Source organism: Lasioglossum baleicum, unplaced genomic scaffold, assembly GCF_051020765.1.
Source record: "Lasioglossum baleicum unplaced genomic scaffold, iyLasBale1 scaffold1379, whole genome shotgun sequence".
In the NCBI taxonomy this organism is placed as follows: Eukaryota; Metazoa; Arthropoda; class Insecta; order Hymenoptera; family Halictidae; genus Lasioglossum; species Lasioglossum baleicum.
The window spans coordinates 8,866-29,848 of record NW_027470438.1 but is presented as its reverse complement, the minus strand read 5'-3'; the positions used below and the strand labels follow the sequence as shown (position 1 = coordinate 29,848).

The following is a 20,983-nucleotide window of genomic DNA, read 5'->3' as shown; positions in this document are numbered from 1 at the left end:
AAACATTAACACTGATTTTTTGTTGTCGCCTTAGATTTAACTTTTTAATTGTATTACTAAACGAGCAAAATGTTCGTTCGTAGTTTATATCATAGAAAAAATGTACATGTTGCACGCAAATATATTCATTTCCGTAAAGATCTCTCATGGTGTGAATATTCAAGTCTTTTTCGAAAAATAATTTGCTCCTATTATAAATCAGTTATTAATATTAGAACTACGCTCTAAACGAACTAAACGACGCTCGATAAATGTCGTGAAAAACGCGGCTTATGGTTTAATAAATGATACAAATGATGACTTACGCTACATACGTAGCACCCTTCATTCGTCACTTTGAAGTATTATATGCAAATTAACAATCGTCAAGAAGAAACAATCGCAAAAAAACAAAGTAACTATATAAGAGAAAATAAGAACTGTTTTATATGCAGCTTGCTTATTAACAAATCAACGAAACTGATTAAAAAAAGATAACAATTCTAAAATAAGCTTCATTCTATTTGAAGATCTTCTTATGATTCGATAAATGAAAATATCTTTTTTATCATGATTGAATTACTTTTACGAAGAATATATAAAAAGAAAAGGAAGAACATGTTTCATAATCGAATTATACAGAATTTTTTTCAATCTTTCTCGGACCGTAGTTAACGCATAACGACGCTTAAAAACGCAAAGATGCTCCATGGATAGTTAAGGAGATCGAAACTGTCGGATCCGATAAGAGAGCGTGATAACCTCGACCAATAATACCCTTGATTTTCGCGAGAATAATTACGTATTTGACAGATAAAGCGAAATCTATTCTCGAATACCTTAATACTGTAATGAGCAACTGGATTTGAAGGTACCGTAAAGAGGTTGACGTATCGGTGATCGACAGAGGTCAGTGAAGATCATCTTCGTCGCTATCGTTACCATCTTTCGATCTATCGGCACCTCCTTCCCCGTCGCTAGAGCCTGAATCGCTCCCAGAGTCTTCGGATTGCCAGCCGCCGCCTTGTTGTTGTTGCACATGCTGCTGTTGCACCACGTGTTTCGACACCTTATGACGTTTTCCCGCACGCTGTACGGAATCTGCCCCGGCACCGTCAAGCATTGGCTGCAGGATTCGTCGACGAGCATTGATGAACCAATTATTGACTTGGAGCAACGTTAAGTTCGTTTGACTTGCGATTTGACGCTTTTCATCCTCCGTCGGGTATGGATGCTAAAAGGAATAACGGATATAGCGATATTTGAGATTTCAAACCGAAACATCTAGCAGTAATCGGATAAAAATTATACTTACAACTAAATGTTCGAAGAGCCAAGTTCGCATAATGCTCGTAGCTTGTTTGGGTAAGACGCCCCGCTTTTGTCTTCCCTTCTTAACACTACTATGATTACCTCCATGACTAGTACTGTGATTGGAAGTAACAGTACCAGTTCCACATCCTTCATCTTCGTCTTCGCTTGGTGCAGGTGAAGGGGAGCCCGCCACAGTGATATCTAAGCATAATAAACACGATATATTTGTCGTAGAAAATTGTGAAACGTCTTTCATGCAAAATTGATATTATGCTTTTTTTAAGACATTACTTTAATTTCGCATGTTTAATTAGTAATTATATTAATATATAATATCTAAGTGAAAACATTAGTCATCGGTAAAATAGAACCAAGTTCATCTAACCAAAATATTTTTCGTCATTCGCATCCCCGACATCGACGTATTCATTTTCACGCTCTTGTAAGGCAAGAAGGCCCCAATAGCCAGCCTCTTCTAAATATATTCTGTCGCCAATAATATTCACATAGTCCATATCATCTATAAACGTAAGTTGATAATGCTTACGTTCAAATCGATACTTAACCTTTTCTTTAAGCTCATTTTATTCTCGTGATCATCATAAAAATAGTCATAAGTAATTTTTGTACTGCAATGAAATTGTCAATATTTCTGAATAAAATCTTCGAGTAGTAAAATGAAACATCTGCATATAGAGATAAAGTTTTAGATTCGAAGTAATTAAAAAAAAGAAAAACATAAAATTAATCTAAAAAAAAAAAAACAAAAAAAAAAACAATCAACGTTTAAAATAAAATCTGTACTATATATACATATATATATATTTAATATTGATTTTATCCAATTAATTAGGCGAAGTTTAATCAAAGTTTAATTAAAGTTTCTATTTGTTACATAAAATTAATTGCTAATCGACTTACCTTGACCAAGATACATGTCGTTGACTGGCACACAGGAATGAGCCCCAATCTGTGAGAGAGGCGTACTGCCATGTACCGTGGAAGGTGACAGAGGATCGTCATGGTCCTGGCTGGAGGATCTATTCGAACGTTGAGCGGTGGATGATGATCGCACTGACGGCGGCCTGTCGTTACCGGTTTCCTCTTGAGCAGCCAACTGACTTGCACCACCGTTCTCCGACAGGGTGTCGGCTCTGCTCACTCTGAATCCGTTAGCTCCCGACTCAACATCATTGCCTGTAGAAGACAGCACCTGGGAAATATATGCCGCAACTAGCCGTCAGACAGCAGGGGTGGGGTTCTATAATATTTCGAGCGACGCGCAAGTATCGCTCATGTTTGTTTGTTTCTTTTTTTTTTTTTTATAAATAATATCTACTTCCAATTAACTAGCTGATATATATACACGTTAAATCGACTGTCGGATAATTCTCGATTTAATTAAAGAATTTATAACATGTTGTTAATACGAAAAGGACAATAACGTAAAGAGATATTGTGAAGGATAGACAGAGAATTAGAAAATGTTCAGTCCATGTTTAATTTCGCTAATCGATTTACAGCCGTAATTATTCATTAACAATAAATATATTATATGCTGTATAATAACGTTAAATCGAATGATTTGTCAATTACATATCACGTATCTAAGTAAATAGCCAAACAGATTACGTTCTATCTATTAAGAAAATTTTACTAGATATTCTTTTAAGAATTTCCTTCAATCGATACGTTGTTTAGCTACCACTAAACGCTATATTTAGGTCAGAGTACTCACGGAGTTAGTTGATTGACCGATATTTCGAGACTTTCTACAAAGAGTCGAGGAATCTCTTTTACTCCGATACAAAGCTCCTACTGGGTTATTTTAAAGGTACGATACAGTTTCTATACAAGGTAATAATGTTAACGGAGAGAAGGCGCAGTTTAAGTTTCAGTTTAAGCTGAAGAGTTAAGAGATAAAGAAAGAGTGGAACACGTAGCATGGAGCATTTCAAGATTATATTCACGATCCTTGCGCATCACTAAAAAAAAAGGATAACTACGTAGGTAAAGGGGGAAACAGGCCAGGCTGCCTTAAATGCTCAAAATAATATCTAACCTGCAAAGGACTGCTCCCGTTGCTGCCACTCGATGGACCCATGTCGTGTCCATGGTGACTGTAATCGCTGCGTAACAGATTTTCGCTTTGCATCTTGCCTTTCAGGCACGTGATGTACCTGTTGCAAAAGTCTTTGCACAGCTCCTGCACCTTTTCCAGTTCGAGTAGGTGAATCCGTAGCACCTGTATCGCCTTGATCATCTGCGTTGGCAGGGCACAAAACAATGTCGACGAATGAACGATTTTCTTTTTCTTTCAAGCCGCGCATCGTCGCTCATTATTTCTTTCTTTGTTTTTCGAAAGAAATACGAGTCTTCTTTTTATGATATTTAACAAGTATTCACCAAATTTTACATACTCATGGAAACTGTTCATAGAGACGAATATACCAATACAAACGAATGTAAATATCGTAATATCAGTTTAAAGTGTATAAAATCGAAAGGAACATTTTACATGATTTTTACATTGTAAACAAAGAAACTATGACACACGAACGATAAAGAAACTCACCAAACCGTCAATTTCGGGGTCATTGATCAGAAAAGGCTTTCGGTCTCTTTCTTGGTGTTGGACGAAGGCCTGTATGTCCATGTTGAAGCTTTCGGACGTCGAGTTGTCCGAGCTCTGAGTAGCTTGTTCGCATCTTTCGAAGAGTAACGCGAGTAACGGAAAGAGGGGATGTTTGTATACTGCCCTCTTGTCTGCCTCGAACTGAGCCTGATCTTGATGTGTCGTGTAATCGGCAACCCCACTTGCAGGGTCCTGATCGTAACCAGGAGTCACCATCGCTAGCGCCACGGCGGTGCTACCCTCTTGCATTCTGTAAAAATACAATCCGCTTAGTATTTCGCTAATAATATAAAATACAGTTTACTACTACTCATGATGGTATTAAATTGATATTAAATTTAACGATTAATTTAAAAAAAAAAAATCAAACATTTATCAGATAAATAAAATTTATCAAATAAAATGAAATTTGTATACCTATCATTCCTGTCTAGCAGTTTCCATCGTTGCCCAGGTCCTCCGGGGCCTCTGATATTTAAATGTTCTTCGATCTACCTTTGATTTTCCAGTAACTTACAGGATTAAACTACAACAGGAAAAATACGTCGAAGGTATTAAATACAAATACACGGTTGTATACAATCGATAAGAAAGATAAAGCTGTATACTTGTAACCCAAAGTATTTATGTGCTCGTGATTAAAAAATGAGAAGCTGGGCAAATAAAGGTTAAAAGTGTCGTACATTTGGTAAGATATCCTCGTGTATTTCGAGCAGGCATGAGCTAGGGAACGGGGGGAAAAAGAAAGGGACGGAGGAGAGAATCGTCGTGGCACGAAGAACCAAACGATGCGCGGCACTGCATTTAAATGTCATCGTTAGACGGTCTCAACACCATCAGCACTGTTGCTGGCACCAGTTCTGCTTCCCATTCCGAACGTTCCTTTTGAATTTTCCCCAATCCCCATACACGTTCCCTCGGTATGAATAAATAAAGTACTGCGACACACCGCCGGCTGACAAGGCGACGACGCCCGAAAAATGGTGGTTACGAGTGATAGTTATCGAGGAAAAATGTATCATTAGCCAAATGGCATCGTTAGAATATCGCAATTGTCCATAATTTATATTATAATATTCATGGGACTTTTATCGCGAATTCTTAACTTGTTCAGCAAATATTATTTCAAATTTTTACTTGCACGAGTAATAAATTTAAGAAGACTATTTCTCCTTCTTTTCTCCCTCTTCCGAAATATAAGAATCTTTAAACGAGGAATACTTTGTTCGAGAGTGTATCAGAGATATTAAAAACGTTTTGAAATATCTTTTTTCTTTACAGACGACGTGCCTTTTACTACACAGGACGACTGCTTTTAAGGAAAGTTGACTACAGAAAATAATTTGAAAGATAAACTTTGTAACGTTACCCTCCTTAATAAACCAAGACATTGTCGCATTTATGAATATTTTAATTTGTACTTGTGATTTTGGAAATTTCAATGCGACAACTTAGAATAGCGTCTTCTATGTCTAGTTCATTTTTCCGAAGTTCGTACGGTGTATGATTTTTAAATCTGAAACTATCAATAAAGGATGAAAACGTATTCTTATTTAGATAATGAATAAGCGAGAGAAAGTATCGATGTACAAGAAGAAGAGTTAGATACATTAAAGGGAATGCTGCGAGGTGGCGCTTGAACAAGAGAAACAGTAGAAAAAGAAGGTGGACAGGGGTACCATTACTTGCAAGTGGTGCTTCCAACACACTCGCGTCTTTCCGTTAAACCCGATATTTATTGTGCGGTCGCCTCTCTCGCCGCTTTCATTTAAAAATATTATCGCTGACGGTGAACGGTCAGTGTGGTTCATTTCCACTGCTGCATCCACACACCGAAACGACCTAAACGCGTTTAAACTCGTTTTTTCCCTCTTTTTTCTCCTCGAGATTTCTTATGCTCTTCCTATTTCATTCGTTCTGATCAAACATTGAATTATTTCATTCTATAAGTTTGTTTTCCGATGATATTTGTGTTATATATAAATTTTGCTCGTCTTTCGATACTTTTCACGTATAACATTCTTGTGTTTCATCATTCGTGCTTATTGCACATCGATAGCAATGTACACAAGATTTAACCGTTACTTTATTGCTCTTTTATTTAATTTTTATGAGAATAATTAATAGTAAAATCTTTTTCTATATTTTTCCTGTTCTTGCATTGTCTTTATCTATATCGTTCTCTGCAAACCGTCGTTTTAATTTGATGATCGTTTATTATAGCAATGCATCGTCGGTAAAGTAGCCTCCTATTTTATACGAAAGCTATTTCACAAATCTAAGGATATCTCGCTAAAAAAAAAAAAAAATTATACTTTAACTAAAATTGCATTATTTAATGTATATTTTAATATTTTCTTTTTCTAATATTTTTAATACTTCTAATACTCTTCTGATACTTGTTGATCAAATTTCCGTTTCCGACGCTCAAGACCATCAGCCATTATTGTTGTTTACTATTTTGTCTTCCGCGTGTCGTTGCATACGTAAGAAGTGCGATGCCTATCTTCTTCATTTTACCCTTTAAACGATGCGTTGCACCGCTTTCAAATTCTTGGGTGCTCGATGGTATTTGAACACAGCTGCTACCATACAAAAAAGCAACGTGCGTATACTCTAACGAGCAGACGAGAATGCTAGTTAAGAAAAACTGCCTGGACTAATCTGTAATATCTATCGAAATACCATAATCGATTCGATTCTATCGATAGTTTCTATTTACGCGGTCACGCCGACATCTTGTGGCGCGAAATTTTATCTTACGATATCAAATACTTCGAAATTTTGTACTTCTATTCGTATAGATTACGATTATTTTTATTTTGTCAATGAATCATCTTAATTACCTTAGATATTAATCTTCTCTATATTTTAAGAAACACTGTCATCGATAAAAAAGATGAATTAATTCGTCGAACATAACCTATACCTCGAAGAACTAATGTTTTATGTACGAAAAATATCTCTTACATATTTTTTCCGTAAAAGTTTTGAAAATTTTTATATGTAAAAAATTACATATTTACTAGTATAAATTAATTAAAGGCAGTTACGAGGAAAAACGAAGAAAGACATATATATATATAATATACAAAAAGTATTCACTTAAAATAATAACATTTAGTTAATAAATATTAATAAGAATTACGTATAAAACATGTATAAATAGGATGCTGATGTATAAGGAAGAAACACTGCAAGTAGAAATACAGAAATTTGTTTTGGTTGTCAATAGAAAAAATTGTCGTAACCAGGAAGAATTTAAAACGTCGTCATAACCACGTGTCGTGAACACAACCGAAAATGAGACGGTTATTAATTCAAATGAAATGGATTGGCGGAAACTACGTAATGGCGTACATGCAGTTTGCTCACGCGATTTACTGCACAACTTGTTCAACGTGCTGATTTTTTGTAACGAGCTAATAATTACTGTGACACTGAAGCTACAAGGAACGTGCAATTAGAAGTAATCAAAGAGTGAGAGGCAATAACTTAACCTGGCGGAGGACGGTAAAATTAACGTGTTAATTTGTTAAAATAATTTATTAAACTACTCATATTCAAATTACACTGATAATTATATTTCTTTATTTTTTCTTCCTTTTCTTTCCTAGTATCTTTAAAAGATCAAACGAAAATATATTTTGGAAAATTTAAATAAGTAAATACACTCGCGAAAGTTATGAAAGAGCATAAAAAAATTCATTACGAAAAAATATCGGTATTTGAAAGTAACATCTCATACGTAAGAGACAAAGTAATGACAGAGAAAAGCAATGAAACGTATCTTTACGAGCGTAAATAAGAGGAGAAACAAATCTTTAACCCTTTAAGTGCCAGAGCTATAGCAGTCGGTTAGGACACGGTAATCATTTTCGAACATAAGAGAGTACTTAAATTCCGCTAAGTACATATCAGTGACCAAATATTTGTACAAATTTACTTTATAGTTTCTCACTTTCGATATCTCAATTTCTTACGTTATTACTATTCTTTATCAATATCATTAAACCATAATTCCAATAATATTATCACATTAGAAAAATATAACGAATACACATCGCATATGAAATTATTTCATTTCAAAACAACGTCATGTTTACTTCGGAATTCGACACTGCACAATTACAACGATCGGATAATATATTATCCTTAAAACCAATCTATATATATATATATATATATATATCCGTAACTTTTTCAACATCGGTATATACGTTCCTTCTGCAGATATTTTTCCTTGTTTAATATATGTAGACGTCAGAAATACCATAAAGCGTCAGTGAAAACATTTCGTTATAAGAAACACGTTTAACTCGCACACATACCGGCCTGGCACCGAAAGAGTTAATTATGACAAAGATGGTATCCCGTGGGGAAGCGGACTTGTTTACTACCTGTCAGTCATCGGCGTATTAAAACCGGCGTCGTGACGAGCAACAACACCGAAGTAGAAAGAGATGTGAGTTAAAGAACGGCTCGGAATCGTCGGTGGGCGTTAATACGGAGCCAGAAGTCGTTTTTCTTTCTCCCTTTCATCGCGAGCTTAACACGAGATAGTCGAACTGTCAGTCAAACGTTCGATAACCAATGGTCGACGATCCCTACTACAGCACGCCGGGGAAGAATCATTTTCATGCGAAGAGGGCGTAGCAAAAACTACAAGAGGCCACCGCTGCCGACGGCGCCGATGCCTCACTGCTGCGCAACGCTCTACCTATAGGGTGCTCGATAAAATTTCTGCGGGAAATTCGAGTTCGGTTCGCCACTTCTTTTGTGACAAATATTTCACGGCAGCCTATAATTTACACAAAAATAACACCGAAACGAAATTCTCTACTACTTTTAACATATCTATACGTACTTTAATATAACGTGTAAACTGAATTTCGAAACATTTTTTTATTTATTTATCATTGTACGTAGGTACGCCTAAAATTTACAAATGTACACATCCAACGCACATGCGTAATAGAATACGTATAACAATGTAGCAGCGAATGAATTTTTTTTGTAAATTACAATTTATATTTTGTATATTTTAATTTACGCGAAGAATTAATGTAATTTGAATATTTGGAAAAATTGTATAACCAAGCTAAATAGGATATAACTGGATAAGTGTTATTTCATAACTAGTCCTGATATTTAATAAATTCTTGAAAATACTTGTTTTAAATTAATGTAAATGTTAGTTTATGTAATGAAATTATCTCTATTATACCTTCGAGGTATTTATTTGGTTCCTTTTTATATATAAATATATATTTGGGATCAAAATTTGAGATAATCAGATCATCTATGTATTCGTGGAAGAAATTTAAATTTGTCGATTTTATTTTCAGATTTTATAATAATTCTTGTAAGATAATCATAAGCATTTAACTTTATTCCCATAATTTTCGCAATTGATACGGGGAAGATTATTCCGTTGGTATTTTTACTTCTTTTGTACTAAATAATAATTAAATTTTTTCTAGCGAGTAAATATTTATTAAATATTTTTAAAATTAAAATAAATTATTATTTAAAATTCATAATTATTTAATTCGTCGGATTGTAAGCTCCTACATCAAATTAATTATATGAATTCTTTTCAGATTTCATTAACCTATTTCATTTTTTGGATAGAGTTTCGAGCAAAAAAATTGATCACGTCAAGATCGTAGGATAATTTGATTCATCAAATATATATAGATATATATATAGCACACGTAGTAAGGTAATGACGATGCTTCATTGCAGCATCTTTGTCACTCTTTTTTTTCACAACAAATTCTCTGAACGATTTCAACCGGTTCTCTTGATCGATGTAAACAGCGATTTTCTCGTTTCACCGTGGATACGCTTGCGTTGCGAAGTTCGGTGTTTATCGTTTGACGTAATTCGCTTAGCACGAATTATTCTGTTCTAGATGGAAATACAAATAGCTCGACTATGCAACCGATCGTGATTACCGATATAGGGTTAAGTAGTTCAGCTTAGCGACTACGCTAATCAAACGCTAACTTTGTTTATTTCCCTTATACTTTTTCCGTTTACTTTAATTTTCGTTCAAGTTCCATTATGCTACATTCATCACACGATTCTCTTTTTTAATCGATATATCTAAATAGTAACAATTTATGAGAAACTTTGTCGAATAGATTTTTAATTATCGACTGATATATAATTCTACTATCACAAACATTTATACGATATATAGTATAAACAGGGAGAATAATACATCTTCGAATTGAAGTTCCCGCCAGTTATTTTATAGTTGAAAATGTTGGCAATATTAACGAACGGTTTAACAATAATACCTAAATGTTTGATAGACACAAGAGTAAGGAACATAATATGCTATATAAGGAACAAAAAGAAAAACTAATTATGTACGTATGCTAAAGTTCATTATTGTTCTGCAAGATATCGTTTCTAAGATGTTTCAATAAAATAAATTCGTTTCGCTTTATTTAAATCGATTAAATAACGTATATTGGCAATTTCTGCACACAGTAACTGTTATTATTTCAAAACAATTCAGAAGAAGGGAGAAAAAGAAGTGTTTATAGCGTGCAGTACAACAGATAATGAATATCAATTGAGAACCAGTTGATAGCGGGCATCGGTCGCATGGTACGCATGATGTCATCCGAAAAAGTCGCTCTTTGGAAGACCCTTAACAATATCGATCGTATCAATCCGCAATTCTGTCAAGGCAGACCGCGAAGAATGGGCGTTCACTGGGGGCATTGCGCACAAAACAAGTTTTTCGCATGTATCGGCGCACCAGGAACGAATAAACGAACCTAACCTCACTAATTTGCAAGTGCACGACTCAGCGGGAATTAGGCTGACCGAACGATATATCGAAACAGCTGTCTGCATGACAGTATTCGAGAAAACATTTATTTCTCGGCCACTTACCGTATCGCGAAAGCCAGTCCTGACAAATCCTACAGGAACAAAACAACACCGTCCACCAGTTTTATTTTTCGAAGATATTTCGGTCGGCGTGTCTGACTACTCGGAAACTGATTTCCTTTTCGTCCACGTGATACCTCGGGGCTCGACGATAATCATGTACCGACACCGGTCTACCGTTCACATGCGCGTCAACACAAACCCCTCTGTTTACCACTATTCACGCTGTACGATAAATTAAAGTAATCGGACATTTTTCAACATGCTCCTCCACAATCCCGTCTACTCCTTCCACTGACACGTCTTTTGTGACGTCATCGATTCAATACTTTTCGCGAAGGTTTCTCTTCTACGGTGATTGCCCGAATTCACAGCAGATGGCGACACCAACGCGATTGTCGGTTCATTCAAGTGTCGCTCAAATTAAAGCGCCATTTTTGAATTTGACATAAAAAAATTCTATACTCTAATTTATTAAATATACGCATTAATACATATATACAGTATATGTAAGTATATGTATATACTCTTTTAAGTAATTTATACCTTTATTGGTTATGTTACCCAAATTGAAAAAAAATAAATTCATCAAAATATTATTATCATATATATACGTATTTTGATATGGTGATTTTATTACAATATTTTTTATCTTTTAACTCGATTCTCTTTGCATCGATAACATAATAATACACGATATTTATAATTATTCCAAACACGACAGAATACATTCGATTATTTCGATTAAACCGAGATCGTAAAGTTTGTAAATGTTGCGTTTCGAAAAGACAAATAAAGCGAATTAAAAAGGTTTAAGCACTTGGAACTATGAGTAACGATGATCAATGGTATCTTATCATCGGCTTTCTTATCAGAGACAAACGAGCTTGATACGAACAAACGCGATTTCAGTCTTCGGTGTGTAGTTCTACCGGTGCTGATCTCGTAGGGAATCATGGATTACCGGTTCTTGCTTATTCTTATTTCCGTTTTTGCCACGGTCAAGTGTCAAAATGCTGCCGAACCTGTGAACACCACGGATACGAAGAACGCAACCGTGGATGTTCAACCAATTAAACTGAATAAGACGATACCTAAGGTGGCACTTCCGAGTTTGTGCACTGTATGCAATTGTTCAGGTAACTTACAATCGAATATCTTAAAATTGAATTTCGATACGGTTAATCGTCGCAAGTGTTCGAACGAATGAAATATTCGGTTATGAAAACGCAAAGGTTCCTCGGTGTACACGATTTACAAACGAATCAATATTCTTCCATTAGATGGCATCATAAATTGTGATAACAAAAATTTGACCAACCACTTCGACGATTCGCAATGGCCAAAGAATAGCATAAAATTGACGACGTTCAAAGGGAACAAGCTGGTTCACGTTAAACCGTTCCCGAAAACGGAGATCAGGAAACTGATTTTGCAAAAGAACCAAATCACGAAGATCGATCCTGCCGCCTTCAAACAGATAATTAATCTCACGGAATTGGATTTGAGCTATAATCAACTTACAGGAGAAAATTTGCAACCTCACGTGTTCGAGGTAAAGTTCATATGTATAGAAAAAACGTCGAGTCAGTTTCGAGTAAGCGTACATTCCTTTCGAGGCCTTGCAATTTTAACTGATATTGCGCGCTGCTGATATTTCCATTTCGCGGTCATTTAATTGAAACTTACTCAACCATCGACGCAATCTCTCGTTAGTCACAATCGTAATCGTTATCTCAGGATCTTAGTGCCAGAAGTAGTTTGCACAGTGACACTATATATCAATTAATAGCAATGTCGATACTGATTTTGTATTCTCTTATATTGATACTTGTCGATATCGTTATTAATATCGGCGTTCTTATTTATATAATTATCTATGTATATTAATATCGATGAGAACCGAAATTTAACATCCAATTAAAATCGCAGAGAACTCGATTAAATTTAAATCGCCGTTCCAAGCTGCCTGCATGATGGTAAAATATCTTAAATCGATAATGGAAATCGTCCCTCGACTTTGATATAAAACTCATTTCGAATAATGGCATAGAGTTTATTGAAAATTCGTCATTGTCTTTGATTCCTCCAGGGCAAGTTTTCGCCTTACGCTTACGAACCGTTGGAAAAATTGCTGGTGTTAAACCTGGCTCACAATGTACTGCATTCGTTGCATCAGGATGTTTTCGAGCACATGGCGAGTCTGAAAGTGCTCAATCTGTCTGGGAATCTGTTCTCAAAGATCGACACACGTACGTCCATAGCGATTAGCACTCTTTCACAGCTGGAAGAGTTAGACTTGAGTTACTGTGGTCTAAAGACGCTTCCGAGTCAGTTCTACACGACCAGGTGAGTATCTTAGTTTCTCCATACCAACTGCAAACTATCAAGCAAACAGAGATAGAATAACGCAAACTGATTTGATAGAGCGGATTACACTGATAAGAAAGATACCACGGTTGATACCTCAAAGGTTTGATAGAATTTTTCTTTCAACGCGTTACAAGGATTATATAGGATGTTCCATAGATTTTTATACACGCTATTTCAACACGATGTGCGAATATCGAAAATGAAACGGTATTGCTTAAATGACATGATTAACACTAGGTCTACGGACGTTTTTGAATACCTATCTTTATAGACGCCGGTCAGATTTACGGATAAAGTAAACGACGTATTTTCTTAAAAAAATAAAACCACGAGTTTAATTTAAAAACAATTACGATATTAACAAATTTAATACGAGTTGTAATACATCTATTAATATTGTATTATTGGAGTAACTCACCCGTCAAATTGACGGGTCCCGTAAATCTAGTGTTAAGTAACATAGTAAAATTATGAAATTGGAGAAAAATTGAGATGAATTTAATTTAAACGCAGCAATAATTTGATATCTATTTATAAATGTAAAAATTGTACGAATCAGATTTATTAAATGGCAATGATATGAAGTAATTAACTCGGAAAATAAAAATAAAATAATTTAGTATCTGTTACTATATAAAGCTACTATATACTAAAAAAAATAGGCGATCAACTCTGAATACTCCGAATGACGTTTAAAACCATCGGTTCCTGTCTGGAAAAAAACCCTTAATTTGATTATTTGTTTATACGTTAATAATGTTTAATTGAAAATAATTGCGTCTATATCAGTTCTTTGTGCCAATTACGCGTAAAAATTCTGAACATTCTTATAGATTAAATCAATATCTGAAATTTTTCTATATCAAATTTATTCGACACATTTGTAAACGCACACACATACACACACACACGCACACACACATTAATAACCCGGTTATACAAAGTTTTGGAGTTTATCTCTGTGCTGCATTAAGCTTTATACCATTATTATTTTCCTCGCATTCCACATTTCTATCATAGCTTTTTTTACGAAGTTTTTTAATCTCTATTTGCATAATACTTTGATGAAACGTTAATTAGGTTGCTTAAAAAGCTGAATCTAAGCGGAAATCAATTCACAACCGTCCCGGCTGCTGCTCTCGAAGAGGCGACCTCGCTGGAGATTCTCTATATGGACGAAAATCCAATTCAAATTATCAATCATGCACACTCGTTCCCGACTCTACCGACGTTGAAAGAGTTAAGCCTCTGTTGCATGCCTTATTTGACCATCGTTGGGTCGGGTTCCTTTTCAGGCTTGACATCGCTCGAGTATCTTCGAATAGAAAATTGCCCAAAATTGGAATCGATCGACGATTTCGCTCTTGCGTCCCAGGTAACTTTCGTTTTCCAAAAATAACCGTCAATAATACCTTGCTATTTATATAAACATCGCGCGTATGAGTTATATCGAATTCGTATAAATTTGATATCTTTCGTTTCATTCACCGGAATTCACGATCGAAAAAGTATATTCGTCGTCGTTCCGTTTTCTCCGGTTCATTTTTTCTTTTTTTTTTTATTTCATTTTTTTTTTTTCTCTCTTCACGGAGGTGACACGAGAGAAAACGATTGGTTCTTTGTTCGAACGAAGAAAGAACATCGCGAAGAATATTATATGGTAAATAATCGTAGGCGAACTCCGAGTCACCCGAATGGCCGCCACTAAAGAAACTCGATTTATCGGATAACGCCCTGCGATATTTGCCTCAGCAATTCGTAGCAAGGTGGGACTGGCTTGAAGAATTGAATCTGATGAACAACAAATGGAGCTGCGATTGCAATAATCAATATCTGGTAAGTTCTGGCAATCACGAAATACACGGTCCACGTCCATTTGAATCCCGAGCCTTCTATCGAACTGATCGATTTGCTGTTCCTGGCGACACCAATTTGCAGTTCCATCTACACCGATCTTTTCTACCTTTCGACCATCTTCCCTGTTATTATTCCGTTATTTTCATACAATTATATTGCATCGATTGGAATTACGTTAAATTCAGACCTTACGCGGGTATACCTTTAATCGAATGAAAAACTTTGGTAAATATTAATCTGATCGAGCTAAAAATAAAATAACAATTATATACATACATTCCTTCGTGGACATTCTCATAAAAGTAATAGTTTTTGTCGTGTCCTTTAGTTCCGTTTGGAAAAATAATCCGCGAATCGTTGCCGACTGAAACAATTAATTAACCACGTTTGATATCGGTTCGCTGCAGCACCGAATTCACCAATTTCCAAGCTTTATATTATATATCGGATATAGGACATTTCATGTGCTGGTGTATCGTAAACAATATTAAATATAAAATAAATTGTCGATATATGAAATTCGATATTTTCAGCGGGAATGTTTCGTACGTTTCGAATAACACCGCGTCGATGGAGTTAAAAAAGCAGGAGAATTTTGAATATTAGTATAAATAGTACAGTATGTTTACAAACGAGGATGTTGCAATGATAGTATTTATATTACCAGCGAATGAAAAGATGGAAGAAAAGATACGCGTGGTTTAAGTATAGGCGCATAAACGAAGCTGCATAATCACTTGTACTTTTCTGTGGATATATTTGATATATTTGTAAAATAAGATATATCATAGGCACGAGGAAGTACATGAACGAGAAAATACGTTAATCTGGAGTTGGTCCTAGTTGAAGATAATGAAATATACAGCTTGCTATACGTATAAACAGTGTATTGCACCGCAGTCGTAATTACAGTTTAATCCCTTACACCGAAACGATAATTCCGACTTGTTATTAGTCTCTCATGCCAAAGTATATACGAGATAACCAGCTACACTTGTCAACAATTTCTAATTGTAATCAATTTTTAAGCAACGTGGCATATTTAAACAACTCAAGTTTCTTTTCCATGTATCATCCAACCAGTATGTAATCAAAACCCGTTCTACTTTATCGATAACGTATATTAATCGCGGCATAAAACGTTGCGCGTAATTTCCAAATTTGATAGAATTTCATTTAGAATCGAACTCGTAAACCATCTGAGAACGTTTGATATTTATATCACTGATTATATACTATAAATTGGAAATTGCTGATATAGACGGTTTAATTATAGTTTTATCCGATTTGTCTATGTTCGATGATCTGTTAACACTAGGTTTATGGACGTTTTTGAATACTTATCTTTATGGACGCCGATCAGATTTACGGATAAAAAAAATGACGTATTTTCTTAAAAAATAAGACCATGAGTTTAATTTAAAAACAATTACGATATTAACAAATTTAATATAAGTTGATTAAATCTATTAATATTGCATTATTGGAGTAATTCACCCGTCAAATTGACGGGTCCCGTAAATCTAGTGTTAAGGTAGAATTATTATTTCTAATTATTATTAATAAGAATTATTAATAAATAATAACGACATGGTTTCATTGATTCTAGATCGGTATGCTGTTACCGAAATACGGGAAGAAGCTGATGGGAGAAGAAGTAAACGGACTGACTTGCTCCACACCGCCGGAACACGCGGGGAAGAACTTGATGTCGTTATCCTACAGGAAGCTCCGTTGCTTGGATTTGAACGGTGCGAGGCCTGAAAAAGACGCGACCATTCTTATAGGCGTGTTAATTGGCGTGTTCCTCGCCCTTCTTTTCTGTCTTACGGTCTTCGTCCTGTGGCGTCGCGGCTACTTCTTCTGCGGCACCCAAGGTCCGGCCAGCTTCTCGCGAGCCTTCTATAAGAGAGCTATGAACGACGACGAGATTTGAAGCTTCCACTTCGTCCGCGAGTTTTCATTTGGTCGGTCAGAACGGATGAATAATTAGATCGATATCTCGCCTCGTAGACCGGTGTCTCGTGGAAGCTGTAAAAAGTGTAAGCATGCCGTGAATCATTTATCAGACTCAGACGATTACGGGCGTTTCTTTAACGTTTTGTGATAAAACCGCGAGAAAAGTGTGATAAGAGGAGATACGGCTGTTTGATCGGCGGGATTGCGTACGAAACGAAAACGAGAAGGTTAAACGTTTGATGAAGTTTCGTCATAGGCACTTGGACGATGTTAATTTATGCTAAATCACGATTCATAGAGCAACGCGTTCTTCTGGATCTATTGTTCATATTTGTAAACGAAGATCACGAGAGAGAATCACCGTAAATTGCAAAGAGCAACCATAATTTTTATTTACAAACGTTTACCTTAAAAATCAATTGTAGTAATGCGGATTTAACGGGTCGTTGCTCGTGCTAGTTGAGTCCTAAAGAGGTAATTCTTTTTAGTTCTTTTATACCAGTGGTATAAGAATCACAGACAAACGTGCTTACGATTTTCTCATATGATCTTCGTACGATATATTTAATCATCCAGCGATGTGCGTATTTTTCTAATAAAGTATTAATATATGTTGCTTTCGAGTCATCCTTCGTAAATTACGATCGACGTTTGGTCGAAAGAGCTTACTCGAGAAGGGACTGAATAAAATACGTGTAGAAATAATTACGTTGCTTTTCAGTCTGTGGAACGTATCTGGTAAACACGGAATGATCACGTGAGAAATTACTTATCGCGATTGACTTTTAAATCCCTGTATAATTAGCCTAGCTAGATGACCCTAACTAGCAGCCATACCACCGTTATCTGGCTAATCTTCGAGGAATTCATTTACTCTAGATTCAGTGCTCTATACGTTTCTGCATTACCCAACCAGCTAGCCCATACTCATAAGTATGGGGCATAATAACTACCTACAGAACCCGAATGGAACACAGCATTAGCGATATAATAATTCTTTCATAAATACCTGCTGACTTTCACATCGATGAATGAAAAACGGCACCTAATTTCCACGAATCCGAACGATAAGTCTATACAAAAGTTAGCGACACGGAAGATATTGCTTCCTAAAATTCCATATCATTTCGTTCCAATAACTAAATTGATAATAACTTAATCGATTAATAGAAAAGATGAGACAATCGCTCCGCTTTATCAGAGACACTAATAAAAAATCCATAGCAGTATCTGACGATTCTACGCAAACGATCAGACGCGATTGCTTCGAGGGATATAACAGAGTAAAATCAGACGAAGATAAAAATATTTCGACTTCTAAAACGATGAATCAAGACGCATTGAAAGAATAAAGAGTTTGAATGGAAATCGATACTGCGCGATGTTAATTTGGAACAGGTTCCACCATTGATTAAAAACTTTCATTCGTTTCACTGGCGTTAAGTAATTATAGTTACAAACTGCAAATGGTCCTGATAACGATCACGCTGTACCACTAAGAACTTAAAGCATGGATTTCAAGAATCGAAGAGCTAACTAAGTTAAGCTCCATTTATAATTTATACTACGTCGAAACACGTATCAGTAGAGTTTTATCGATATTTCTAAGTCTTAATATACATACATACAAAGTTTAACGAGCATACAAATCAACTTCTAAGTCATCCTAACGAGACGCTTTGCTTTCAGAATTTATACTATCCGGAAGACGAAAAACAGACTGAATCAGTAAAATTCACTGGTATACATGATATGCCAATATTATAATCACAGCGATCTACAAAAGAAAGTTTAAAATCAGTATTTATACGTACAAGTATCTGTAACTATTGTACCAACTGTAATATAACAAATATGGTGTAACAATAAAAGTACTTATATTTATGTAAAATTCCTGTTATAAAATATAATTCCTTCTCGTAAAATTCTCGCCTCCCTTTGTACCGTCTAACGTTTAAACTTTCTTCTGTCCGCCATACGATGGCGAATCGATAAAATACTATTATTTTGTGCTCGGTTGATCGACAGTGCACGTAAATGGACCTTTCAGGAATTTGTCAATCCGCGCCACCTTCGTTAGCTGCGAGGAAAAGTGCGACGAGCGAAATTTTCATCCGACGATCAAGAGTTTTGCAATGATCCGTCGATTTGTCCGAGTACCAAACGATGCATAATAATCACAGTCGATTACCGTCTAAATGGCCCCGCGAAGTTTGCTCATTTCGTCTAACAAGTCCCTGGAGGATCTGTTTAGAGTCGGCGGACGACGGGAGCGGTTTCCGGAACAGCGGAGGGCTAGTTTCGACAGCGTTAAGCTTGCGGACGGGATTTTGGGCTTTAGCATCGACATCGAGGGCTGGCTGCATCGTATTGCGAACCGCCGGGGGATCGACGGAACGGATGAATGGACACTCGTCGGTAACACAATTACCGGGATGTTAATTTACCCAATAATCGCGGAAGCAACCCCGTCTAAGTGGCGGCACGCGCCACTTCTCCCTTCCGCCGTCGTCCAAATAGAGAGAGGCCCTCTAATACAGGGGATGACTACACCAGCTCGGGCTTTACGGATGATTACACGTGCGTTTTACTAAACAGTCTAGCCTGGAATGTTTTATAGCTGGTACTTGCACAGCGAATTAAGTAAACGTGCTCTTTCACCGGAAGAAAAGTTTCCGTTATTTGTACAAACACAAAAAGGACAGTAAAAAAGGGTTTCGAATTTTCAGAAGTATCTGCAGAAAAAGGATGTGGCAAAAATCATGATACAATCGGCCGTGTAATAATTCTAACGTAATCGTAAACGAAAAACAGGGTTGAAAACTGTTTTCGTGACTCGTATTCCTTTGGATCGGTCATTTTTTCCTCTGCCATTTCATCGTAAACGTATTAATAAAGGAGTCGCGGTCTATAACGTTCGCAAAATCCATCCTGTATACGAACTGTATATATTGGCATGTTAAAGGAAGAAAATGGAAGCATTGGGAATTCGTTAAGCCATCTTAAAGTTACGGCAATTAGCGGTTACATCGCATGTCTCGAGGAAAAAATTGCGTTAGCGTCTACAACGTGATGCTATAATAACTGCATCGATCGAAAGGTAGCCTCGGCTAGGGACAGAGGACTATACACACGTATACACCAATATCCGTCTATTTTGGACGTGCATCGTACATCGTGCGTCGCGTACACATCGTCCAATAAGTAATCTAATTTGATACTCCTGCTTCTCCTGATTCGCATTCTCCACCCTTTCAAGATTCAATACGGATGTATTGACTCGCGAAAAAGCTTTTATATACTTCAACGCGGATAGAGGATCAATACTTATGAAATAGCGAAGAAAAGATAAGAAAGGGAGATATAAATGCACGCGACGAAACGTGGCAAACAATACCGACAAATGAAATGCATTTGCATTTCGCGTTTAAGGAAGAAATTTATTATTTGCCCTCGGTAAAGACCGGACGGACAAAGAGACGAAAAAAAATCACGGCACACAGAAACGGTTAGCGGTGTATATACACGGTGGACGTCGGTGAAAGCGACTTTCCAATAAGACGTCGTTGAAAGCGACTTTCTAATAACACGTCCGTAAATCAAAGGAACAGCGTAAACTAAAACGGTAATTCGGCGAAACGTTGAAATTTTCCAAATATCGACGCGCGGTCGCCATATCAATTCCTTCATTTTTTCTATCCGTGAGTATCACTTTAATTTTATGAAACGGATAGAGATACCACCCGCAGATCGAAACAAAAACCAGCAAAGGAGACAATAAAAAGAGGAAAGGGGAAGAAACAATAGGAAACGAAATGCAAAGAAATATCTGAAATTGTTCTACCGATTTCTTGCGCCGGTTCGGTAATCGGACTGAAACCGATTTCGCCAGTGGTGAAGAAATGGAGAAAAAGAAAGGAGGAAAAAAATAGTGGCCGGAACGAAAAAGAGAAA

The 20,983-nt window shown here is 36.2% G+C and overlaps 2 protein-coding genes across 2 annotated transcripts; one reads left to right on the top strand and one right to left on the bottom strand.

The window, feature by feature from the left end:
• Positions 1 to 889: 889 nt before the first annotated feature.
• LOC143220644 (homeobox protein PKNOX1-like) lies at positions 890 to 4,177 on the bottom strand. The gene is made up of 6 exons (XM_076446258.1): positions 3,869 to 4,177; positions 3,356 to 3,556; positions 2,215 to 2,506; positions 1,679 to 1,813; positions 1,295 to 1,494; positions 890 to 1,213 (listed from the first exon to the last, which is right to left on the bottom strand). The coding sequence occupies exons 1-6, from the start codon at positions 4,175 to 4,177 to the stop codon at positions 890 to 892; spliced, it is 1,461 nt and encodes a 486-aa protein (XP_076302373.1).
• Positions 4,178 to 11,795: 7,618 nt separating this feature from the next.
• Positions 11,796 to 17,006, top strand: LOC143220643 (CD180 antigen-like). The gene is made up of 6 exons (XM_076446257.1): positions 11,796 to 11,979; positions 12,124 to 12,395; positions 12,933 to 13,189; positions 14,294 to 14,588; positions 14,888 to 15,049; positions 16,680 to 17,006. The coding sequence occupies exons 1-6, from the start codon at positions 11,796 to 11,798 to the stop codon at positions 17,004 to 17,006; spliced, it is 1,497 nt and encodes a 498-aa protein (XP_076302372.1).
• The last annotated feature ends 3,977 nt before the right edge of the window (positions 17,007 to 20,983 follow it).